Here is a 27,945-nt window from a genome sequence, read left to right on the forward strand (position 1 = left end):
GCTTTCCAGGGTCCTTCAGGTGCAGTGCAAATGGGACATGTGCACAAGAGATACCATTTGTCCTGAGAAGTTTTCCTGAGCCTGGGGGAACCAGCTTACATTAAATCCTAGGCTTCTGTTGTCCTTTATGCCTATCTCTACATACAATAATAAGTCTAATCTCCTCCATGTAACTTATTGCATATGAATGTGTTCTGTTTCAGCAGACAAGTTGATAACCAGTGCACAATGAGACTGCTTCACAGGATCTTTGTATCTGGGACTTATATGAGAGGCTTTCTCTAGGTAATGTTAAATTTCCACATAGTAACAGTACAATACATCAGTGTTCTTCAAAAATGCAGCAAACAAAACTATAAGACTACTCATGGAAGTGTTGGAAAAAAACTGAGAATACCTATTCATATTTACTTTTATCTAGAAATGAGAAAGACAGTTTATTAATACTTAATAAAGTAGACTGTCATTTGGGCCCTTCCCCATGTCAGAAGGCAACCAGTAACACTATGTTAAGTATGCTGAAGAAGAGTGGACACTGAACAATAAGGATTGGCAGGGGCCCTTCAATCCTTCCTTTGTTTCAGTTAATTGTGGCATATTAAAATTTATATATGGACAGTTAGGCAGGTTTATGAATTTTATTATCTATTTTTAACTAAATTAATCCTCACAATTTGGATACACTCTTTTAAAAGATTCCCGTAAAAGACACTGAAACATATGGATTAAAGAGAAAACTAATTTATTTAAAAGGAAAAGGCAACAGCTTCTCATTAAATTGATATAATTATCTTATTTATATAAAGAAGATGAAAACTTACTAGTCTGATGTCAGCAAATCTTTGCAAAATGGATGGGATTGAAAAATAATTATCCTGAGTGCAGTCAATGATGTTCTTTTTCCTTCTTGGATATTATGTATCTCAGTGAGGTGGCTTTTCAATTATGTCAGCCATATTCTAACTACTGGAATAAGCTGAATTAAAAACTAAACCTTTAAGTTATTATAATAAAGTATTAAACAATATTTAAAAATGCAATATTACCCTTACTGATATATTATTATTATTATTAAAATTTTATTAGAATTAGATTTAAATGTTCATAAAATTATAATTATCTTGCATACTTTATTATAGAACACAGTGATGCATATATTTAATGCGTAACTCAAAAATGCTATGGATACTTGCTCAAAAAAATTATAGGAATAAACTAAGAATAATATTTCAAGACTACTTTTCTAAAACTTAACTATTTTAAAATAGTTTGTGTTCCCTGTATTTGTTTTAATTTATTCCTTCTCAGTGTTTATTAATGCTTTTACCAAAATGTGAGCCTGCCTCAGCTGTGCTGAGGGAAACCAAGAAACAGTATTCTGGGGTTGGGGAAGGGCTGTTGGTTTTCTTCCTTCTTTTTGGTTTTGTTTTGATCCAGGCTTGGGCCAGAATGCTTAAAGTGGGGAGGAATGAGATAGTGCCGACAGTAATTAAAGTAAAAGAACTCCAACAGGATGTAGAAGTAATTTCTCAACATTAAAATAATTTACCTTCTAAAGCTTTCCCTCTGACAAAATTTAATGGAGTCTATTTTCTACGTTCAAAGTAGAAATGAGAAGAAAAACTTGAACACATTAAAAGAAACCATACGCAAATAAATCTTCTGCTTTACAGTCCCAGAGAAATAAAAAGTGAGCCAAAGAAGTAAGGAACAAGAGTTTTTTAAAATTAGTTACTAGTCTAACTCTTGAGAATAAAAGTTTCAAGAAGATAGGGCATTATTTGCATGCTAAGCAAAGTATAATACATTTTAAAATAAAAACTAATAAACATACATTGCTTAAAAAACTGAACACATTCTTGGAATTAACAAAACTATAAGATAATCTGTAGGATACACTTAAAGACACACTAAAAACTGTATTAAATCTCTATGAGCTGACGATTTACTTCAGGAGTTCTCATATAAACACTGGTAATGCAGGAAATTCAGGTATGTGGTAAATGCCAAGTAAGCAGTGCAACTGATACATGGCTATAAAAGATTATTATCAAATGACCAAGGGATGCTTCATACTGGTGAAGGTGATAGCTATCACCCTCACAAACATGAAACATAAAAAACAAAATCAAAAAGCTAAGGAACTCAGTCTACGGCTACAACCATCTACACTATGGCTGACACATCAAATGATCATCAGTATCTGCTGAATTCCTTTAGGAAACTAATCTTAGAAATATAGTCTAATTACAAAGTATCCTCATTACCCAGCACAGTGCAGAAGCAACTTATAATTTGAATTTTAACTACCATTTTAAGCTCTGCAGACTGCAAACACTTTTCCCCATGAATTTTTGTTTAGAAATAAAAATAACTTTTCTTACAATGTACAAAAGGGAAAAAATAACATAGAAAATCTGTATTTTCATTAAGTTCTCTGATGGTTTTCTGAATGACATTTTCAAGTTATTTTATTTTAGATGTACTTCATTAGATATACTTCATTTTATTTTCAACCTTTTTCTGTTCTAAAAGGGCAAAATATTTTTTAAACCACATTTTATCCCGACAGAATAAAATCAATTGCATATTGTACATTAGTGTCTACCTTCATGCTTCAATATTTTCCAAGGAAATTAAATATCTAATTAATCACAAAGGAATGGAATTTTAAGCTAAACTGAATGATTAAAGCAAACAACCTCTAATATACATAAACCCACAAAAAATGTATTTCTTCCATATTAATACTAATTCCACACTATAATTAGGAACATATCTGCTTGACATTCAAGCTTAATCAACTTAAGGATGGCTTGATCATTTTTAGATGAATAACTATATTGGTGTGACCCATTTTGCTTATAATCCACAGTTCTTACAAATTAGAAATTCAAAATTTATCAGTGCCTTCAGGAGCCACTGTTACTAGCAAAATTGAAAATCTCCCTACTTAAAACCATCCTATAAGATACACTGCCTATGGCTAAAATAATTTTTTTTAATTTAAAGGAATTTCAAAACTGGAATAATATATTAAACTGATAAAAAAAAAAAAAGAAAGTGTAATGTCATGTTTTGTTTTCGTAGAAGGAATACATTTCCTGTACGTGAAAAATATGGGTCTTGCCTTGAAAATTTCCTGATCTCTTAAATTTTCTAACACAGTGTAAGAAAAACAATACTTATTCTGCATAAATACTTGTCTGTGGAGAAAAATAACTAAATTCATCTGTAATGGTACATATTTTTATCTTCTTATCCCCGTCTTAAAGGAAGAGGTGATTTTCCTGACAAGCCTTACATCTGTGCGTAGATTTTATATCCTGCTTACCTAGAATCTCACCGTATAAATTATTCCTAGTCTTTGTAGCTCCAATTTTCCCTGCTCTCCTCTTTACTTCTCTATAGATATAGACACGCCCAAGTGTCTGCATAGTCAAATCTCTTGGAAGAGTGGTATACATAGGCTGTCCCTACTTCCTCAGTTCTTATTCATTCCCTAACAGACAAGTATCTTCTGACCAATTGATCTAAAACATACTCAACAGCCAGTTTTTCAGTCTCCTTGTTCTTGATGACTCCACAGCAGATCATGCTGTTGGGGCTCAGAAAACAATGCCCCCAAATGAAAGCCTCAGAAGCAAAAGTTTTTCCCTGACCTTTTCCTGCCCTCCTGTCTCTCAGTCCAATTCTCCCCCAAGGCTAGCCATTGAAACTAGAATCCCTCTTCCACAAGGCAGGTCATAGAAACCAGAACTCCTTTTCCCCAAAGCCAACCATGAAGCCTAAAAACATTACTCTAATTTTCCTCTGTCTTTCTGCGTGAAAACTGGCCATACAGAAATTATCTAATCTACTTTGTTTGACTATAGGTCATAAGACTCCCATTTCAGAGAGGATCCTGCCCCATACACAGAAGAAAGGAATGCATGCTCAGAGAGGCCAATAAGAATCTAGAGACAGACAGGCCTTGCTGGGTTTCCCCAGTCTAATAGCATTAGATAAAATTCTTTTTGTCCAATCATTTTTCTACATGGCTGTCCATGGTTAGCTGGGTCTTCATTCTGAAGGCTCCCATGTTTACACATTAACTAAATTTGTATGCCTTTTCTTCAATTAATATGTCTTTTGTGAGTTTATTTTTCAGAGAATCTTCAGAGGGCCACCATGCATATCCATCCTCTCCCTGAAACTCTTTACAATTGTGTCATACATATACACATTGCTCTGTTGCCTACTTCTCATAATGATGCTTCTAAACTGGCTCCTTCCTGTTACTCTCTAATGAAAGGGTTCATTTACATTTCGTTTTAGGCTCTCTGCTCTTCCTGCTGTATACATAGTTTGAGAGATTTCATTCACTCTGTGGCTTCCACTATGATCCATATGTTGGTGACTCCCAAACCTGTATCTTTTATCATGAAATATCTAAGCCATACTACAAACAGTTTTTTTTTTTTACCAGCTTTGTCTTCTGATATCCCCACTAAAAGGAAAATATTTATATTTTTAAATTTTCTTCCGAAATTCAGCTTGTGACATTCACTATAAGTCACTGTGAAATGACTTCTAATATCCACTCTCCCTTTCTTTCTCAATCAGAACACAAAAGTTTTAGCCAGGCACATAGCCTTAAAGAGTACGGAATATATTCCTGAGACCACTTATGCAGCTAGATCTAATCATGAGCTTCTGGCCAAGAATATATAAATAAAAGTGTGATATGTAACTTCTAGGTGGTTTTTAAAGAGAGAGGGAATGCCCTTCTCTCTCCCTTTATTAAATTCTCCTCACGGACATGCAAACTTGATTAACTGTTGAAGCAGCTATCTTGAACCATGAGGCAAACCGGGTAATGGAGGCCACCCCTACTGGAATAAGAAACTACCTGTTCAGCTTTAGGGTTCCTACTTAAGGTTTCAAATGAGAGACAAACAAAATTCAATCTTGTTTAAACCCCTGTTATTTGGGGTTTTCTGCTATTATCAGCCAAACTTAACTCAATCCTAAATAATATAGCTATATTATTTAAACTCTTGCTTAGATTTAAAATACTATATGTTGAAATGAGGTCAGAAAAAGATGTAACTAGAAATATTCTACCCAATAATCAAAGTTCATTCTCCAAAGAAAGATTCTTGAAAAAAAAAGAAAGAAAAGGAAAAGGCTCTGAAACCATTTACCGTTTGTAATATAAACAAAGTACTTTTTAAGATTTCAGGATTTTTCATATCTAATTCTATTTGAAGAACTAGGCATAAGAGATAGATTTTCCACATGCCTGATAAAAATTTGAAACATCTGAAGCATCATACATTTTTCATATTAATAGAAGGATCAACAACTCTGGAATGTATTTAAAGATATATCAAGGAAGAAAAAAATATAATAGCAGTGTTTCACTTTTGAGTTTCATCCAAGAACTCAACTGTGGATCAGTGAGGTGATACCCAATTAAAGGCAGATGGAGCCACCCATGCTCTCATCACAGAAATTAAGTGTTTTCCGGTAGTATCTATTTGGTAACTCTGACACAAAATTCTTCACTGTCTTAGTGCAATGGGACTTGGCTGCAAATTTAGAATAATTCCTTGGCCAAAAAAAAAAAAAAAAGGCACCATGAAGTTGGCTGGTTATATATTAGGTATCAAAGGTGAAACAGTAGATGACTAAATTTGCAGAGACCTGATTTTCAGGATTGGCTATGATATTAAGGAAAGAAAGAAGGAAACTAATAATGATAGAATGACTACCATGCTCTGGTACTTTCATTAAAAAAATTCTCATTAAATATCTTTTAACTTTGGATAAGTTGCTTGACCTCTTTATGACTCAATCTCCATAATTATAAAGTGAGGGGTTACATTATATAATTTACTTTTTTATATATATATATAGCGAGACAGAGTGGGGGGAATATATACATAGCTATATAAATATATATTCCTATATATATGTATACAATTCCAAATCATTTATACGTAGATATCCACAAGTCTCATTTCCTTACCTGCTTCAAGTATCTGGTCAACATGAACTTGCAGGAAGGGCTACACTCACTACTATAATTATCATTCCACAGTTCCCTAAGGCTCTATACATATTTCCTTTATTCTCTTTGTACACAACTTTGACAAGTTTTTAATCACTATGTCAAGTTCATTAATCTCTTCTTCTGCAATTTCTAATCTGCAATTGCTAATTCCACTGAATTTTTATTCCAGATATTGTATTTTTCACCTCTAGAGTTGCATTTGGTTCTTTTTATATTTCCCATTTCTCTCTTCAATGTGTTGAACTTTCTGTAAATACTTGAACATAGTTATAATACCTGTTTTAACATACAGGTATTTAAAATACCTGATAATTCTATCATCTGTGTCATTTCTCAGTCTATTTGTATCAACTAGTTTTTCTCCTGGTCATAGTTTCCTGCTTCTTTGCATCTCTACTAGGTCTTTGATTGAATGCTTAACACTGTTATCTTCAAGTTGTTACATGTCTGGATTATACTGTATTGTATTCCTTTCAATAATGTTGGGCTATGATAGTGATCTTATTGTATTCCTTTTTATAATAACAGTTACTTGCTGTTTTGTTTCCTTCAGAGGCTTTTTAATAAGCTTGTTTAATAATTTAGCCCCACTACTAAGAAATAGCCCTTCTGAGGAATCTACTGAATGGCCCAAAAGACCAATAAAAATTGTATACTATAGGCAGTAGGAACTTGAATGCCTTCCAGCCCTGTGTGAGTCTGAGAATCATTGAAATCACAGCTCCTAGGTCATTCTTTGGCCAACTTTGTGGAGTTTCATTCAAGGTATGCATGTCTTACTATTCAGCAAACATTCAAAGAGAATTCTGCTGCTGCTTTCTGGAGCTCTTTTTCTGCATGGCTTTCTCTTTCTCACTCTGGAACTTTATCCCATAATTTCTAGTCATCTCTGCCTCCCTAACCTTCAATCCCTGTCTCCACAATTCAGAAAGATTGCTGAGCTCAGTTTGAGAAGTCCCACCCTGCTGTGTGTTCTGAAATGTGCCTTCAGCCAGAAAGCCAGGGAAATCCTAGGGCTCACATTTGTTTTCCTTCTATGAGGGATCACAGTCTTGTACTGCCTGTTGTCCAATGTCTATTAGTATTAGTATTATTCGTATTATTATTTTTAATTAGCATTATTTTCCCCATACATTTTGTGAAGTTTGTTAGCTATTTACAGCAGGAACATAAATTTAAACCCTGTTACTCCATCATGGCCAGAAACTAAAGTTCCATACTTTCAATTTATAGCATTATCTACTAAAATCTACCACTATCATGTGTCGTCAAAGAGTCTTAAATTAAAAAGCCTTCCATTATTTTAACTCTGTACTTATGTTGCTTGACTTGAGAAGTAATAAACAAACATATAAGAAAAAATGGTTTGTATTTTTTTAAAGAGTTACCATGTATGGAGTACCTTGCTTTACAAAGTTTTCATCTCCCTTACAGACATTTTCATCAAGAATTTCAAATTAAACTTCATGACATTTCAAAACACAGGGTAAACACATGTCATAGCTTTTTAGAGGTTTCTTTGTTTTAAAGGATATATAGGTTCTCTAGAAGATTACTGAAATTTTGTGATAACAGATTATCTTCATGTGGAACATGCATGTATTCTGGTTTGTTGTGCCCTACATGACTATATCACTGAAATACTACTATTCTGCTGTCAACACATTCCCAGCTACCAAGCACATGTTCTCCCTGCAGCCAGCTACTTAACATTGGTTAATGGAGATTGGAAGAGGAAAAGGTCTGCTTTTTATTGAATAATTAATAAGCAAAATCAAACACAGTGGGTGGGCTTTGGTCTTCATGTGCCAAAAGTACTATATGTGTTAGGGATGAACTGAAGATCAACATTGGACCATAAGTTGAGAATATGAAAAAAATAATAATTTTAATAAGAATTCAGGCATAAAATTAACACTAATATTTCTCTACTATAAGATGCAGTTAAAATATAAAAATGTGTGTACTTAATGCTACTGAATCATACACTTAAAATGGTTAAGATGATTTAAGAAAAACCCAACAACCAAGAAAAGGTGTGCAGATGTGCAAAAAACTATGACTACCTTAACTCATTATAATTTATGAAGCAATATAAATAATAAACAATAACTACCTTTAGATACAGGTAGAAATTCAAAGAAATCATAAAACATGTTTTTGATCTAAAAATAAGACTGTATATTTTAATTAAAAATAAAACAAACTTTTAACACTTAATTCTAAGTAAAAACAAAATGTTTAGTACAGAGCATTCTCAAGAAAGGAGAGAGTACTACTGCCAGGTTCCTCCCAGAGAAGTGAAAATAGTGGGTACCCAAGGAGGAGGATATATAATTCATAAAAAGCAAATGTTATACCCAGGGCTTTTTACCTTCTATAAATGCTTGTGGTCCCCAAACACAGAAAGCACAGGCAATAGTTGGATAGCTGTTAACTTTTATCTTAGCTTGAGTAAGAATCTATATTTCGTGTAATACCAATGTCCCTACCTGTAAGGAGAATACCTACAGAATATCTGAGGGATCTAAAGATGGGGGAACACTAAAGACAGAAAAGGAAATTATCCTCAACTCTAAAGCAAAGAACCGCAGTTCATATTTATAATTTGAAATAACTGTTGTTTGCTTATTTTTTCACATTCTGTAAAGTAATGACTAACACTGGGAAATCATGTTTTCAGCTGTTATTATTTATTTTCCTCACTAAACATTACTATTAATTGCTTATAAAAACATAGGAAAGTATAATAAAAATAATTCTCAGATAATTGATATGTGATTTATATACAAACTTACATATAAACTTTTCCATGCATATACAGTTGCATTTCAAAATTTATGATCACATTTTTGTAGCTCTATATCATATATTTTCATTTACATTATAAGCATTTTCCATCATCATTAATCATCCTTAACAATTACTTTAAATCAATTATCAAATGTGATTTCAAGAAAGGACTAAATGATAAGGCAGGATGTCAGATTATGTGGATTATATGCATACGAGGTAAATTTATTTTTACCAATGGACATTTATTTATTAAGAGGTGATATTTATAAACCTTTATGTATATTACCAGTTCAAGAGACCTAAAGTCTGAAAAAACTTAAAGTGGTATCTAAAGGAAATAATATCTAATTTTATAATCAAAACTCAACACAAATCATAGATAATCTTTCTTTGATACAAAACTAATCATAGGTATTTTTGTCAATTGATAAAATCTCAAAGGAAAAGGCTGGTGGATATGGACAGGTGACAGTCTAATGATTCCACACAATAAATATAATGTCATATTTTAGGAAAAGCAATCAAACATGGAATAATAATACTTATGCATAAAATTCTACAAATATTTACCATTTTTGTTGTTGGTAAATGATAAAAAATAATACTAACTATTCCTCTTAAACCACAAATAAATAACCCTCCTTGTGTATACAATTATAATTTAAATTCCTTAAAGGTAGGGATCATGTCTTGTTAATATTTCTGCCCTCAGTTTCACTTAGAACACAGTCTTGCCTATAACAGACATTTAATAAGTGGTTTTGACTTACTGAAAACATAAAATTTTTATCCATATGGTTGGGCATATCTGAGTTATAAGAAATATAATGCTGAACATCTAAGAATATAAAATCCCCTGAAGAAAGGTGGCTATCACCATAAAAATTAAAGAGAAAAACATCACTTAAAATATATATAATAATAGTAATTTTTATTATATATTGACAAATTATAGTTTATTACACAAAAAGGAAATAACTATTCTTCTATAAAGTAGAAGAATAGTTATGCTTTATATTGCATAGATAATCCAACTGAGAATGAGAGAGAAAGAGGAGGAAAGAAAATTGGGATATAATGTGGTTTTCAAGAATTCACTTTAAGAAGAAACATACTATTGGGAGACAATTTTCCATGGATCTCTTGTGTTTCTGCCTATCTTCAAGTAGAGACAGTGATGGCCTTTGTTCCCCACCGTGTCTTCAAGAATATCTGTGTAGCAAACAGCCCCAGAAGATAAAGGTATCATCCTTATAGTTTGCTTACAGTCTTGCACAGAAGACTTAGTGCCTCCCTCTGGAGAAAAGGGCAGGAATGATTTCTATCCAGTATAAAAAGTTTAGGTTCCCTTAACTCAGGGCACCTCTCCTATCATCTAATCCACTAGAGATAAGGGTCAACCTGGCCACCCTGTGCTAACACTAGAAAATGCTCATACTCTGACTACTGCTAATGCTGTGGGTAACAAAGTCCTCTGCCTCTGGTACCAAGAGTCTCATGTCTTCAGCTGGCATCCATGAAATTGTGGCTTGCTAACTTGTTAGCTTGGAGGTAAAGTCACGGTCCCTTTACAGTTATTAACACATACCTGTTATCGTTTTTGTTTTTATCGGGCTACTGGCATACTCAGAGGCCTGATAGGATTGCTGCTTTGCAAATGGTGCACTTCCAACAGACACCTCATCCTCTTTTCTTCTACTAATTGGCATAACAAATGGAACAGCTACCACAGACTGCTAGAAAGAGCCAAAATGAAAAACTGAATTAGTCACATTTTTTAAACACTGAAGTTTAAACATGGTATCAATTGAGGACAGTCCTCACAAGTTGGGGTTGAGACTTTATTATTTTAAATCAGTCCATCTCTCCCTCCCTCCCCCCCTTATCTCTCCATCTCCCCCCATCTCTGTCTTTCTCTCTCACTCACACATATACACAAACACACACATGGATGCTTACCAATTTGAATTTTAAATTAAAATTCTATGTGAAAATCAAGAAAGCCTGAAAGTACTCAGTAAACATAAATTTTAGTAAGAGGTACAAAGATAATATGGAAAGGGCATGTCAAAACTAAAATTCACTGTGAAAATTATGATTCCAAGAAAATAGAAACTTATCATTGTAAAGTTATCCATATAAAATATTTTTAGAAACACACTTCTATACACTGATTATTTACATGTAAATACGGACAGTCCAATTTTTTGAAAAATGCTGAAAATCTCTATCTTGCCTGACAAAGTGATATCCACAGCATATTTAGACAGCACAGAAAAATACCTCTAGTTAGAGAAAGCTGGAATATATTATGATCCTATATTGAATGTATGAGTGCTGAGCTGGACAATAAAGCAGCTGTTTCATCTTTACTCATTGAAATAAAGTCTGATGTTACTGTTGATGATGCCCAATACAATTTTGTCATATTTTTGGCAAAAAAAGTTATTTTTAAGTTTGCTATAGGATCAAAGATCAATGTTGAACTGGGTGGAAAACAATCATCAAATGCTGGGTTTTAGCCACAATTTAAGAAGGAAATTGTAGCTTGGGAAACAACAGATGATAACTGCAATACATCTGTATCAGATGGTGAATCTGGTGGGGCTGGTCAGGCTGCAGTATAGTCTAATGTTATCCTCAACACTACAATAAGCAAAGTTTTACAGCTCCAACTTTAAGCCTTAGCCAACTTATATTACTTAATATTATTTATATTTATAAGTATTGCAGTGAAAACACATGTATATTTTATAACTATATAATATAATCAATCAAGCTCTGAAACATAGGGAAAAAGGCATATTATTTAACAAGTAGCTAGTCAGGATGAGTAAAAGGACAAGAAATCTGAAAATGAGAAAATATTAAATATATTGTGAGAAACATCACATGATAGAGTGCCTACTTTCATGTTGCATATTTAGTCAAACTCACAGAATGTATATAAATCTAAATAGAAAATAATTTTCAAGATCTAGATGATCAATTCTCAGCATATTGTAAGTTTTGATTCATTTAAATTTCCTCATCTATAAAATAAGGGGAATAGATCTATTTATTGGAAAACTTCTTTATGTCCTAATATTTTGTGACTCCATAATCCCTTGAATTTCTGTTCACTGTTTATATACCTGGAATACAGTCAAGTACTCTAAGAAATTACACTCCAGTTCAGGATTAAAATTAATACACAGTTGGCCCTTGAGCAACACACGCTTGAACTGCATGAGTCCACTTACACACGGGTTTTCTTTCCCCTCTGCCACCTCTGAGACAGTAAGATAAACCCCTCTTCTTTCTCCTCCTTAGCCTACTCAATGTGAAGACGAGCATGAAGCATGAAGACCTTTATGACGATCCACTGTCACTTAATGAATAGTAATACATTTTCTTTTCCTTATGATTTTCTTAATAACATTTCCTTTTCTCTAGCTTACTTTACCATAAGAACACAATATATAATACATATAACATGCAATATATGTGTTAATCAACTGTTCATGTTATCAGTAAGGCTTCTGGTAAATAGTAGGCTATTAGTAGTTAAGTTTTCGGACAGTCAAAAGTTATACATGATTTTTTGTGACTATGTGGGGAATTGGTTCCCCTAACTGCCACATTGTTCAAGGGTCAACTATATAATAGAGAAAATTTATGTGCTGCACAGTATGGATATTGATCCAAGCATAATACCTGAAGGGTGAGATTAATAAAAGCCATGGTACTGGCAATACTCAACAACAACAAAAAAATCTCTCTTTGGGTGGCTGAAATCTGGGTGTATTTTCACATAGGCAAAAATATGTCAAAAGGCCAATCAAAAACCATTGCTAACACAAGAGTAAGACTCTTGTATGTCTTGTACACAGCTGTACTCAAAATACCTAAATACCAAAATGGTACCCAACAGACCCTCAATAATATTTATTGAATGATTATTAATATAGGTGCTGCATGTCAAGCAAGAGACTGGATAGGGAGTAAGGTCAGTGATTTCTTCCACTGTTCTGAAAATATAGCTATCCAGGTCAAAAATATCAAAATAAGCAGTATTTATTTTTAACAATCTCTTATTGCTCTGCTTACATTTTTTTTCTTTCTAGTACTGGAGATTCCCCCAAATTTCAGTTGTACTCTAGCCCCAGATCTATCCTATTCTTAACCCAATAATGTTCCAGGATCCCAAAACACCTAAAGTCTTTCATATCTACATCCTGTAAAAAGTGTCCCTCTTTCATTTATTATTAAGTTAATAAGATAAAAATACAAGGAGATTAATAAAGAATAAAATATATTCACAGGCCAGGCGTGGAGGCTCATGCCTGTAATCCTAGCACTTTGGGAGGCAGAGGTGGAAAGATGGCTTGAGGTCAGAAGTTCGAGACTAGCCTGAGCAAGAGCGAGACCCAGTCTCTAAAAACATACAAAAATCAGCTGGGCATGGTGGTGCACATCCATAGTCCCAGCTACTTGGGAGGGTGAGGCAGGAGGATCACTTCAGCCCTGGAGTTGGAGGTTGCAGTGAGCTATGATCACGCCACTGCACTCTAGCCTGGGTGACAGAGTGAGACTCTGTCTCAAAAGAACCCCCCAAAACATATTTGCATTATAACTAAATAATTAATAGCTATTAACATTTAATCATATTTGTTTTTTAAAAAATAAATAAATGAAATATTACAAAGCTAAAAATCCCCTTTGACCGTCAACCTACTGCCCCTTCCTCCCAGCATCAGCCATTATTACAATATTGTATTAGTACAAGTCTTTCAACTTAATTTTTACACTTAAATTAACTTACATACCTACACACTAAGGGTGGTTTTAGAAAAAAATATATATAAATGCTCTCATGCTGCATATATCCTTGGGAAATTTCATTTTGCATTAAATTTAATTTTGATTCATCCATACTAAGGTCTACCATATAATTTTTAATAAGTATTATACCATTTGAATATTCCATACTATATCCACTTGCTTACAGATGGCACTTAGATTATCTTCAATTTTACACTATACTAATGAATAACTGGCTGCTACAGGATTCCTTAGGCTTATATGAATACAAATGTCATGTAAGAGCATACCTGAATCAAGAAGTAGAATTTTGAGGTTATAAGACCTGTTCATTTTCAATTCTATTAGATATTGCCAACTTTATCAATTTTCACTCACGACAGTAGTCATCATTCTCCACATTTTCACCAAAATCTAATGTTATAGATTGCTGTTGAAAATGTAACCTATGTACCAATTCTGGAAGCAATTTGGCAATATAACAAAAACCTTAAAAAATATGTCTCAGAAATGCCAAATATATGCCTAGAGGCAATAATTACACTTTTAAAGATATATTCTAAGTTTATAAAGATAATTGCAAAGGTTTGCCTATGAAGATATTTACTCTAATATTATTTGTAACTCTGGGTGGAATTATGGATATTTGTTTACTTTTTAAATAAAGCTATTATTTTTGAACTTAGAAAAACATTTATAAGTCATTTGCTATATAACAATGTTTTAATTAACAATGGACCACATATTACAATGGGGGCCCATAAGATTATAATACCATACTTTTACTGTACTTTTTCTGTTTGGATATGTTCAGATACACAAATACTTACCATTGTGTTACAGCTGCCTACAGTATTCAGTCAGTAACATGCTGTACAGGTTTGCAACGTAGGAGGAATAGGCCATACCACATAGCACAGGTGTATAGTGGGCTATACCATCTAGGTTTGTGTAAGTACACTCTATGATGTTTGCACAATGACAAAATCACCTGACACATTCCTCATAACGTATTCCCACTATTAAGGAACACATGACTATATATTCAATTTTAAAATAGTTATAATAAAATAAAGGATAAAATTAAAATCCTTGAATGTACTTGATATCAATTAAATGAATGCTCAATTTACTTAAGCTGGTAGAACACTCTTATTTGACCTTCAGGGACATCTAATATATATTGGAAATAATTGTATTACTTAAAAAATCTCCAATTAAGAATTTACAATGAAAATTTTTCTCAGCTGGTTCCTGCCATTAGTCTTACTTTTGTATCACACATCCTATCTTCTGCTAGAATAAACATTCTAAAATCCAAATCTGTTGACATTAGGTTCCTATACTTCTTTATCCTTCAAAATAAAGTTTCAAATACCTAGCATTAGAAATAAAATTTTATAGTAATTGGTTTCCAATTTCTGTCATTCTCTATAAGAATATTTGACCCTATTGTGGAACCATCATGTTTTTGCATCTTCTTTGCCTTTGCTCAAACAGTTGGGTCTAGAACAACCTTCCCTGTCTGGTTTACACCTGTGATGTCCAGTTTAATTGTTAATTCCTCTTTTTCATACCCACTCCTGTTTGTGAGAACTATTCCTCTTTTTTGTTTTCACATAATCCTGAACATATATGAACACAGCAATTACTAACAACCACATTACTTAGTATTCTCAAATACACTAAACACTCTTAGAGGAATAGACTTACCTATGATTTTTATTTCTGTGGCCCTGGGTCATACTGCCTTATATTCTATAACTACTTTTTAAAAGTAAAAATGGAACAGAGGCAGGGATAGCAAAAGTTTCAAATGAAATTGGACAAAGTGAAGAAAAACCTTTAAAAGATGCTCCTTAGATTGTACTTTAAATTTTTTTATTCTTATGTAATGATAAAATTGTGTATTTTCCTCTATTAACTTGCTTTAAGTTACTTCAGAAAAAAGATACAAAGCTATTCCACATAGAATATTGCAAAATTACAATTAAGTCAATGGGAAAATAAAATTCAATATAGCACAAATTTGGCCTCAAAAACTCTTAGTGTTGCCATTTACTAGCTATGTGACTACAGGTAAGCAAATCTCAATAATCATCAGTTTCTTTGTCTTTAAAATGAGAATAATAAAACCAACTGTCAGAATTACATTTAAATATCCTGACATATAGAAATTACATTTATGTATTCTAGAAACCATAATTACCCACTTTGGAACTTACACCCTTTTAAACAAACATATATCCCAACCTTTTTGCACCAACCATCCCAATCCCAGGATTAGGCATTCAATGCATGTTTGTTGAATAAATCTAAAGATAAAGAAGAAAGTAGAGATAAAAACAAAAGGCTAATATTTACTGAGTAATTCTTATGTATCAGTCACTGTGAGAATAGACATCTAGGCACTATGCGGGAACATAGGCTAGTAAAATAGAACTACTTAAATTAGTCTGTTATCTATCTTCTTCACAAACCATTGTACAGAAAGCCTCATTAGTATTCAAAGAAACTCTAAGGTAAGATGCAATTTCTTGCACAGAAATTAAGAAGTAGAATTGTTTCAAAGAGGTGGAATGGGGAACAGAGGAATTCTGGTACATTCATTTTTAAAAGAGATTCAATAAAAAGACATATATAATCCTATTAAATAACTGAGATAAAGACTTATTCATTAAGATAAAAATTTATAAAAACCTCTTACCTGTTGCATATGCCTGCTTGTTCGTTTCTGAGGCTGATAGATGAGCCATGTATATAAGATTGGGTCAATATTAACTGCTAGTCCTTGTACACTGCAAAGAAATACACCACCTAAAACATAAGATTTTTAAAGTGTTATAATTCCTCATAAAAATAATAAGCTTCATATCACTTTATACTTAGTGGGATAGCTATAATAAAAAAAACAAATAGTAACAAGTGTTGGAAAGGATGTGAAGGAATTCAAACCCTCAAACATTGCTGTTTGGAATGTAAAATGTACAGGAATGTAAAATGGTGCAATCACTTTAGAAAACTGTATGACATTTCCTCAAAAAATAAAACATATAGTTACAATGTGACCTAGTAATTCCATTCCTAGGTAAAAAGTCAAGAGAATAGAAAGCATATGCTCACAAAAAAATCCTTATACTCAAGTTTTCATATCAGAGTAATTCATAGCAGCCCAAAAGTAAAAAGAACGCAAATGTCCATGAATTGATGGAAGAACAAACAAATGTGGTATATCCATACAATGGAAAATTATCCATCCATGAAAAGGAATAAAGTGCTGATACATGCTACAACATGGATGAACCCTGAAAACATTATAATGTTCACTCAATAAGTAAAATAAGCCAGTCATGAAAAATCACGTATTACATAACTGCACTTATGTGAAATGGCCAGAACAGTCAAAAGCATAGAGACAAAAAGTAGATCAGTGGTTTCAAGGGCCTTGGCAGGGCAGGGTGAGTAGAGAAAACTGCAAATAGATACATGGTTTCTTTTGAGAGTGATGAAAATGTTCTGGAATTAGAAAATGGTGATGGCTGCCCAACCTTGTGAAGAGACTAAAAACCACTAAATTATACAATTTAAAAGAATTTTACGGAAAGTGAGTCATATCTCATTACAAGTGTATTTATCTTTTAAAAATAATTAGTCTAAATTTGTAGGCAAAGAGCGATTTCTATATTGGCCATGAGAATAGAATATTACCTCCCCTTCTTATTTATATTATAAAACTAATTCATGATTTGAAAGGAAGCATTATTATAACTATTCAACAAATCATTGTAAATTACAACTTTTAACGTTCAAAAGCAGAGAGAGAGAGAGCGAGTGAAAGAGAGAGAGAGAGAGAGAGAGAGACAGAGAGAGACAGAGAGAGAGACAGAGAGCTGCCTAGATGAAATGCAGGCTAACACTATGACATAAAACACAATGCTGAAGTGTAAGAAGTTGCAATTACATCCTACTAGCTAATATGTTTTTATCCTTCTCTGAAAAAAGTAGCTCACATGGAACTTAACCTAAAGCAGAATATCCCATTCTTAATTTATGTGCAGGTTATATGTATCCGTATAGTTCCACCAGAATGTATGGAACATAAGAGAAAGAGTATTTGGCAGTTTTGTTATAAACTGTACGTACCCCCAACATCTAGAAAAGTACCTGCCACATGGTAGGGGCTGAGAAAATGTCAAAATAAATGATAAATGGGTTCTCCGGTTAGGGTTAACCCAAATAAATGGGTTCTCATTTGTTCTATTATGTTACAGATTATTTAAACTCAGATAATTAGTATCATTACCAAGTCCTATGAAAAGTGATCCACACAGAGATGGAGATAAAAGGATGGAAGAGAGGAAGCAAGAGGATAAGAGATTACTCCTTTTTTCAAAGCTTTGCACAGAATTTTCAAATAAGCAAAATCTGCCATGTGTACTCCTGTTCCACTTTATAGTGACACTTCTCCCACAGGCCCAGAATAAGTATAGTTCTCTAGGCAGCATGCACTCAAGTACATGACATGTCAGAAAGAAAGGTAGGGAGAAACTAAATACAGTATGACTGCAAAGTGAGATTTTTAATTGAAGTCAAACGGAAATCCAATTTAATATACTTGATATATTTTTTACTTTCATAGATTGCAAATTTCTCATAAAGACATTAATTTTTCTATTTCTCAAGTATCACCTGTATACAGAATAAAGACATAAAAATGCTACATTACATTAAGAAAAATAAATAGGACTTTCCCAAAATGATATCCAATTTTCAAACAATTTAGTACCTCTATTAGAGACTACCATTTCCACAAACTAACAAAAATAAAATATTACAGCATATGCAGCAAGATTTAATTTATACTGTATTCTTATTTTAAAACAACTTATCTCTCCAAAATGTTGTTATCTAGGAAAGAGAATTTGCCTCCAAATATGAAAACTGTTTATTAAGACCTTTTGATTTTAAAGCAATGAATTGAACAAGATTTAGAAAATTTAAAAGATTTAATAAAATTCAAGAATATATAATTCTAATCTTAAGGGTTAAAAGATCTTTCTAAAAATATACAGAACTCAAATTACAGTTAGATTTGAATTACTTTCTGTCAAATAAGCCCACTGTAATATAAATGTTTTATAACTGGTATCACATAAATATCACACGTAATATGTATTCTTGGCCAGGCACAGTGGCTCACGCCTATGATCCCAGCACTTTGGAAAGCTGAGGTAAGAGGATGGCTTGAGGTCAGAAGTTCGAGACCAGCCTGGGCAATATAATGAGATACTGACTCTAAAAAAAAATTTAAAAATCAGCCAGACATGCTGGTGCGTGCCTGTAGTCCTATCTACTCAGTAGACTAAGGCAGGAGGATCATTTGAACCCACGAGTTTGAGGCTGCAGTGAGCTATGATCACGCCACTGCACTCCAGCCTGGGTGGCAGAACAAAACCTACATTATGAAAGAAGACATTTGGACCTAGAAGACAAAGGATCCAACACAGGAGAAAAGTGATGGGAATCTCCAGGATTACAACAGTGAATTGGGGACAGGTACATGGAAAACTTAGTAACAAAACACAACTACGAAATACAGGGAAAACAAATGTTATAAAGGAAAGGATACCTAATCATAGAATATAACATGACTTTGCCATGAATGTAATATAATGTAAATTGTGAAAAAATAAATGAATCAATCAAATTTATGATATAGGAAATATGGGCATAGAAGAATATGTGATGAAGGCTAGAGAGGGTGAAAGATGGACAATCATCATTTTCCACAGTAAAAACTCAATAAATAATGCTCTAAAATTAACAATCAAGAAATACCAAGAAAAGCTATGTTATTTAAAAATATGGAAGGAAATACCAAAATAGTTAAAGATTTGAAACTAGTTACCACTAGAAAAGCGAATATTAATAAAGGAGTTCTATTGCCCTGAAGGAAAATGTAACTGCAATTCTGAAACTTGAGACAGCAGAAAAGACAAGTAGACGAGTCTTAGATTTTCTTGTGAGGATGAATCTTCTAGACACTAGCAAAAAGCAGAATAAAATTTTCTCCTTGAAAAAGTCTCCAATTCATTATCATGTAACAGCCACAAATTATGATCAGTTGATGTTTCCCACACACAAAAAATCAGCAACTGCTTCAGAAAACAAGCCACTGTGAGTGAGAGTCAGAAGTATTAACAAACAACTAATTAATTTAGATCCTCAAGCACTGGAGGTATTAGAATACAGGATGTAAAACAGCTATGTATAAAATGTTTAAAAAACATGGAAACATGAAGATGAATCAACAATGAGAAGGTATTAGCAAAGAGCAGACAGATTTTAAAGAAAAATAAAAATTACAGAAATGACAAATTGTTGAAGTAAAAAATTCATTATACAGGTTAAAGAGAAGATAAGATGCAATTGAAGAGAGAATTAGAGAAATGGCAGATATATAAGAAGATAATTTAAAATGCTACCCTGGATTAAAAACTGAATGAAAACTACTAAAATGAAGTTAAGAGATACGGAGGTCCAAGAAAGAAGACCTAACATATATCTTACTGAATTCCAAAGGGAGATACTAGAGAATGGGGAAGAGGCAATATCATTAAAAAGATAATGGCTAAAAATTTTACAGAAGTGTTGAAAGATAACAAACCTAAAATCTCAGAGGTTCAGTGAACCTCCAACTGGAGAATTAAAATAAACATACACTAAAAAGATAAAAAAAAGGGAAGTTGTAAAACACTGAAGAAAATGAGAGGGTGAGAGAAGTATACAAAATGAAAAGACAAATCACCTGATGAAATAACTTTAAAAGGCAAAATAAGCTGATGACCAACTTCCCAGTAAATAGTCAATGGTATTCATTATGTGATTTTACTTCAATACTTACATATATGTTACACATTCTTTTGTGTGTACCTAATGTTATATTTTGTGTCTACCTAATGTTATATTTAAAAGATAATAAAGGAGGAAAAAAGATATTAAATTGATTTTTTTAAATAAATAAATCAGGATAAGTTTTGTTCTCTTTTATATTATGTATCTAAGTACAGGCCACATACAAACTATAAGTTTTTTAATTATGATAAAAAATACCAAAAACCCCTACATAAACAAATAGTTTATAAATTTAAAAGTATGCAAACTGGAAAAGATAAAAATAAATTAAGAAATTAAAGACATCTTCCATGCTGTGTAAATTATTGTAAAAGTCTTTTTCGGTGTGTCAAAACTAAATGTGTTCAATGAATTTTCTTAATAAGTAATTGACACACACATTTTTTTTTTTTTTTGAGACAGTGTCTCGCTGTATCACCTGGGCTAGAGTGCAGTAGCATCATCATAGCTCACTGTAACCTCTAACTCCTTTGGTTCCAGCATTCCTCCTGCCTCAGCCTCCCGAGTAGATGGGACTACGTGCACCCACCACCACGCCTGGCTAAGTTTTCTATTTTTTGTAGAGAGAGGGTCTTGCTCTTGCTCAGGCTGGTCTTAAACTCCTGGCCTCAAGCGATGCTGCCGTCTCAGCCTCCCAAAATGCTGGGATTACAGGTGTGAGCCACTGTGCCCAGCCTGACACACTTTTTTAATTGGGATTTTTAGAGAGAGAAAAACATTTTCAAATGGACAATTAAACTTGAAGGTCTTATTTATTTTATTATAATTAAGAATTTTAAAAAATACTTCAATAACTATATGTTATATAATTATATTATACCAAAACGACTTCGTAACTTGCAGCCAGCCTTGAACTTTATGAATGTTAACTAGATGACAAGAGAATAACCCATTAATTTGACATCAATTTAGTAGAAATATGATTTAGAGATAATGTTCTTTTAAACTTAAAGAGACATTTTCATCCTATACTCAATTTACAAGACATAGCCTTTAAAAATAACACATAAGTTCTGACATACAAGTGTGTGGGTAGTTTGATACCGAGTTGACACAAAACAGATCCACCATAAATCACTAAAATTTGGCAATATATTATTCTGTTTAATTTTAGCCTGGGAGAACAACCATTAAAAAAAAGTGTGGTTACTTTTCTGCTTACTGCCAAAATGGTTCACTTATCCACATTCCACTCAGGTTTCACCAATTAGTTAAATCGGGGCACCACAATTACATTCAAAGCTGAAGAACTAAAGCTAAAATAAGAGTTAGACACTAAAGTTGTGCAGCATTAGCATGTGTATGTTAAACATACACGCTTCTTGTCAGCCACAGAACCTTATCAGCCAATGAGAGTGTCTTATAAAATATCAAGTTATATAAGGGAAAAAGTATTCTACGTTTTATTCTAAACCAATGAATGAGACCCAAAATACAAACATATTAATTTGTGTCTAATTTAAATGGTTAAAACTATTGTTCTGTTAAGCAGCTATAGTAAGGTAAGAACCTTTTAGATCTGTATAGCTCTTAAAAAATCATTTGCTACTCTTATTTTTAAAAGTAATTTCAATAATTTTCACTAAACCATTAAGTAAAAAACAACTAAAAAGGGAGAATCAATACTTCAAAAACAGAGGTAAGGAATAAAGACAAGAGAGCAATCCGAGGCTAGAAATGACAGAACAGAGATGAGACACCAACTACTAGCAACTTTATCCAAAGGAATTGTGAAATTTCGTATAAATGAATCATAAGATTTGTAGTTATGTGTACATAGTAGCTCATGTTACTTAATTAACAATTACTTCCCTTTCTTATAGGATGTAGAAAAATCACAAGATAATTGTATTCCATTGTTAACAACAAGAACAAGCTATGTAAACCTATCAAAGCTTTTCAACACTCATCAAAGAGAAGAGTTCCCAAAGAAGCCCAACGAACAAAAATCATAAAAGTCAAAAGATCTCTCATAGGAGAGAAAGAACGAATAGTAGCTTTCATTCTTGGCAGAGTAGCATGAGGAGAAGAAAGCTGATAAAAAGGAAACTGCAGAGAGGCTGCAGGGTGGGATGGGGGTGGATAATGGGAGGTTGTGTGGTGGGCACAATTGGTGTTGATCCAGTGATGGATGCACTGAAGGCCTTGACCTTACCACAATGCAATATATCAATATAGTAAAATTGTACTTGTACCCAATGAATATATACAAAAAAATTAAAACTTTAAAAACAATTTTTTAAAAAGAAAACTGCACTTTAAACAAATGTTTAAAGACCCAGTTGGGGTTTGGCATGATAGTTCAAAATCACTGAGAACCCTAGACACAAGGAGATCCCATCCACCTGTCATCTGTTTTCCACAGGTGTCTAACAATTGCTTTTTACCACAGGCTCCATTATTCTTTTTGCACACAATGTTTGGCATTCAATAAAAAAACCACTATGAAATATAAAATAAGAATAAATTGTTCATTATAAAAAGAGGAAACAATACACTAGCCCCACAGGTGGCCCAGATTTTGGAATTATCAAACAAGGACTTTAAAACAACTCTAATTAATGCATTAAAGAATGTAATGATAAAGGTAGATAACATGCATAAACTGAAGGGGAATTTTACAGAGAGATAGAAACTATAAAAAAAGCTAAGTAGAAATATTAGAATTTTAAAAATACATTATTAGAGGTGAAAAATTCTTTCCAAAACTAATGAATGATACTGAGATTTAAAAAGCTCAGCAAAGCAAAGCCCAAGAAGAATAAATAAAAAGAAACCAGATCTAGATACATCATGACCAAACTGCAACAAACCAAAGAGAGAAAAAATTTTAAAATCATCCAGAGGAAAAAAGACACAATACATATAAAGGAATCAAGCTTTGAAATGATAAAAGATACCTTAAACAAAATTAAAGGCAAAAGTCAATACTTTGAACAAAATATTTCAAAAATATATGACAAATATAATATTATTCATGATATATGAAGATCTCCTAAAAATTACTAAGAAAATAAGACATATAACAAAATAGACAAATGGGCAAAGAATATAAATAGACAAATATTAATAACAGAATAAATATAATCAGGCTTCACTAATGCTCAATATCAGTAATAGCCAAAGAAATTCAAGGTGGAAAAATCATTTTTCTTCTGTCACTGGTAGAGCCATGAAGGATAAAGCACTCTCATGATGTGCTAAAAGAAATGAAAAACTGGTACTTTTTAAATGTATGTACTCACTGAACCAGCAATTTTAGTCTAGGAATCCTGCAAAAACATTTGTAGATACTCTCAAAGGCATATGCTCACAGATGTTCATATGTAGTATTACTTACAATAAACAAATATGTAAATAACATTAATTTCTATAGTCAACTTATGATTATTTAATGGAACACCACTCAGCCATTAAATGATGAGGTTAAGCTGTACATAATGACACAAAAATAAGTGCAGAATATAGTATATTAAGTGAAACAAGCAAAATGCAAACACACCTGTATTACACAGAAATTTCAGGTATTACATATTTAAGTATGTTTAAGCATAAAATATGTTCATATATAGGTATATTTAAACATAAAGTAGTAATATGTCTGAGTATATGTCAATGAATATACAAATGATATACTACAGAAAAAGATCTGCAAGTATAGGAGCCATGCTTGTACACACACCAAGGGAAAACAACAAATATATCACTTTATGATTTTAAAATAATACATTACTATATTATTTACATTCTAAAACCAACAAACAACATTAGCATTTCCCTTATCAATTCTGAATTTAAACGAAAACTTCAGTTAACATAAGAAACAAAAGGAAACTTGATTCCCCACAAGTAAAAACCATTTTAAAAATTATCAGTTCTCCTACAAGACTATTAATTTTTCAATTTGTCATTATTTTTCTCAGGATTTTCATTATTCAGTAACCCCATTTGACTGATCCTGTGCCAAACCAGTATAAATTAATATAGGATTCTATAACTAAAAAAAAATGATTTTTGAGACTTACTCCAGTTTTAGAAGAAAATACAATCAAAATATAGATTATAAATCAACATATAATCATTGTGAAATTTATTACCAATTAACTCATACTCTTCAGCAAAATCTTTTATTGTCCAATATTATCATAGTTTTATTAATTTCAAATATTTATGCATCTGTTTTATTAATAGGCCCAAAACTCTAACATACATCTTAATTGTATTGGCATATCTTAAATAATTCAAGACTGTGAGCACTGTAAAGACACTGTAAACATTATGAAAGTATTACCTCCTAAGTTAATAAGATTCTTAAAATATGAATTGGTATATAACAAGTTGGATAGAACAGTATCTTAGTTTGATTCCAGTGTTTTAAAGTGAATATTGATATTCTCTGATCAAGCTTAGTTCTAAATACTTAATTTATATCATACTGATTTAGCATTTTAATCTTGCTGACTACATGAAATTATGTACATCTGACTTAAATTTTAAGCACACAAAGTGAAGATCATATGTGTGTATTTTTTTATAGATTCAACAGAAAACCTAATAAGCATTTATTATAATGATTCTTAAAATGAACTGGAATAAGAATCTTCAGAGTCATTCACACTTGATGATGTCCATAGCTTTTAAAATTTCATTTTATAAAAAAGACACCTGTCCCTGTATGTTTATCACAGCACAATTCACAATCCCAAACATATGGAACCAACATAAGTACCTACCAACTGATGAGTGAATAAAGAAAATGTAGTATACATATACCATGGAATACTACTCAGCCATCAAAAAGAATGAAATAATGTCTTTTGAAGCAACTTGGGTGGAATTGGAGTTTATTATTCCAAGTGAAGAAACCCAGAACAAAAAACCAAATACCACACGTTCTCACTTATAAGTGGAAATGAAGCAATGGCTATGCATGGTCATACAAAGTGACCTAATGGACATCAGAGACTAGGAAGGGGTAGGGTGGAAAAGGAGTGCAGGATGAAAAATTACCTATTGGGTACAATATATACTACAGGTATATTAAAGCCTAGACTTCTTCATTATGCAATTCATCCATGTAACAAAAAAACCACTTGTATCACCCAAATATTTAAATTAAAAAAAAAGTCATAATTAGTATACAGTTGGGTGTCTTTTTCCCCGTGGGAGAAAAATTCTTTAACAGCATGAAGTAGAGCAGAGTGTGTGTGGCCTTAACAAGGAGGTACGGAGGCTTGTGTGAGTGGCATTATTATATCATCAGGGTAAGAGAAACTTACCCTGTTTGGGTGCTATACCAATGGTTAAGCTTTAGGCTTACATGAAATAAAATGAATGATAAAGAAAAGCCATGAGGGTTTCAAGTGGTTATAGAATTAAAAAACAAAAATATTTAAGGTGATGGATATCCCAAGTACACAGAGTTGAGCATTACAAATTATATGAATGTACTAAATTATCACACATATCTTGAAATTATGTACTTCTATTATACATCAATAAAAGTTAAAAATAAAAAATAAAATAAAATTTCATGTACCAGTAGAGGTTGGAAATGACTCTTTCAAAATCATTATAATATTCAAAAGACTAGGAGATAAAGAGACATACATTATGGTTTAATTATGAAATCCTGCATACTAAAACTTTTGATTAATATTAAATCTTAACTTTGAAATTAAAAGCAATGCTTTTTTGACCAAGACCAGATAAGTATGTATTTTCTGATACTTAGTATCATTACCTCTCATTTCATCTAAGATCTACTGGCATAAATCATAGGATACATTTCTAGCATTCCTAAGTCCAGGACACTACACTCCATTCCATTAGTCATCCTTTTCCAGTCAAGTTATTTTTTTTAATCTTTCAGAAATTAAGGCTGCTTTTTAAATAAAGAACCTTAACATCAATATATTGAAAACATAAACAAAAACATTATCAAAAATTGCTTTCCTGCATGCATCAAAACCAAACAAACAAAAATCCCAATATTTACCTTGATCAGAAAATAACCTGAAACTAAAATGATTTTTCCCCCTAATTTGGCTTGCCTTTGGGAGGATAAAATTGGTTGCTGATGGGAAAAAAACCCTGCATATTTAATTTAGCTACCTAGTATTTTCCATAAATACTTACTAGAACACTTGATGGTAATCTAAATTACTACTGTATTTACACCATACAGAACACTGTACAGAACAGCAGGACTCTAAAATATATCCAAGCTTTTTAAATTCTACCTGACAATGGTTCCAGTTTTTATATCTTCCCTTTGTAACATGGCCATAAAACACTAAAGATACAACTAAATTTGAAGAGTAGGCAACAGTAAGTCTTACAGAAAGTTCTCAAGGTTACAAAGGTTAGCGTGGGCGTAAGGATGAGTTGCCAAAGTCGGAGGTTTTAAAATTCAAAGAGTCTGGTTTCTGAACAGCATTCCAGAATTAATTTGAATTCCTAGCTGCAACCATTAAAACAGTTAAGTCATCACCGTTCCTGGAGTTTAAATTGGATTAACGGCTCCTGGAATATCAAAGGCTAATTTGGAGCAAGTTTACAAAATATAGAATATAAGGAAAATCAATGAATTATTGCTATAGCTGTTAAAGCTAATCAAGACTAAAAAGCACATTAATTTCTTACTAACCCATTATTTTAAAATTAACAATAGAGCTTTTGAGTGACACATCATAAAAACTATTTTAAAGTTTGTCAAATTTATTTAATTCAACATGCTTAGACATACCATTTTTAAAGGTTAAATTCAAATACTGGCAAGGGTGTGTTAAAATTGACAGTGTACTCAGGGTTTGGCCCACAGACCATGTACCAGCTACCTGTTTTTGTAAATAAAGTTTATTGGAACACAGCCACACCCATTTACTTACATATTGTCTATGGCTGCTTTTGCACTAAAACAGCAGAACTGAGTGGTTGCAAATATTATATGGCCCACAATTCTAATATTTACTGCCTGGCCCTTAAGAAAAAGTTTCCTGATCCCTAGCAACCCATTGCTGGCAGGAGTTTAAATTAACATAACAATTTTGGATATGAATTTGGCAATAACAGGTTAATACCTTTTGACTAATTCCATTTCCAGAAATCTATGCTAAGAAAATATAGGAACTGCTTAATATTAAAAATTTCACAGAGTTATTTATAACAGAAAACATCTGAAAGAACCTAAACGTCCAAAAATGAGGACTGGTTAAACAAACTGGGGTGTTAGCCAAGTGACAAAATAGTACATAGTCTTTAAAAGATAGCTGTGAAGACTATGTGACAATAAGAAAATTCTTAAGACAGAGATTTTAAATATAATTTAATAGAACAAGGTAAAATAAGTATCAGCAGGAAAAAAAAAAAAC

The 27,945-nt window shown here is 32.4% G+C and overlaps 1 protein-coding gene across 1 annotated transcript in view; it reads right to left on the reverse strand.

Annotated features, from left to right (window-relative positions):
• VPS13B (vacuolar protein sorting 13 homolog B) overlaps window positions 1-27,945 on the reverse strand; it is a 752,846-nt gene that overhangs the window by 424,004 nt on the left and 300,897 nt on the right. The window contains exons 20-21 of the mRNA XM_045560402.1: window positions 16,365-16,474; window positions 10,443-10,590 (exon numbers count right to left, since the gene is read on the reverse strand). Of these exons, the coding sequence (XP_045416358.1) occupies window positions 10,443-10,590; window positions 16,365-16,474 (258 nt within the window). The remainder of the gene's footprint in view (window positions 1-10,442; window positions 10,591-16,364; window positions 16,475-27,945) is intronic.

This window comes from Lemur catta, chromosome 9 (genome assembly GCF_020740605.2).
Source record: "Lemur catta isolate mLemCat1 chromosome 9, mLemCat1.pri, whole genome shotgun sequence".
Taxonomy (NCBI): Eukaryota; Metazoa; Chordata; class Mammalia; order Primates; family Lemuridae; genus Lemur; species Lemur catta.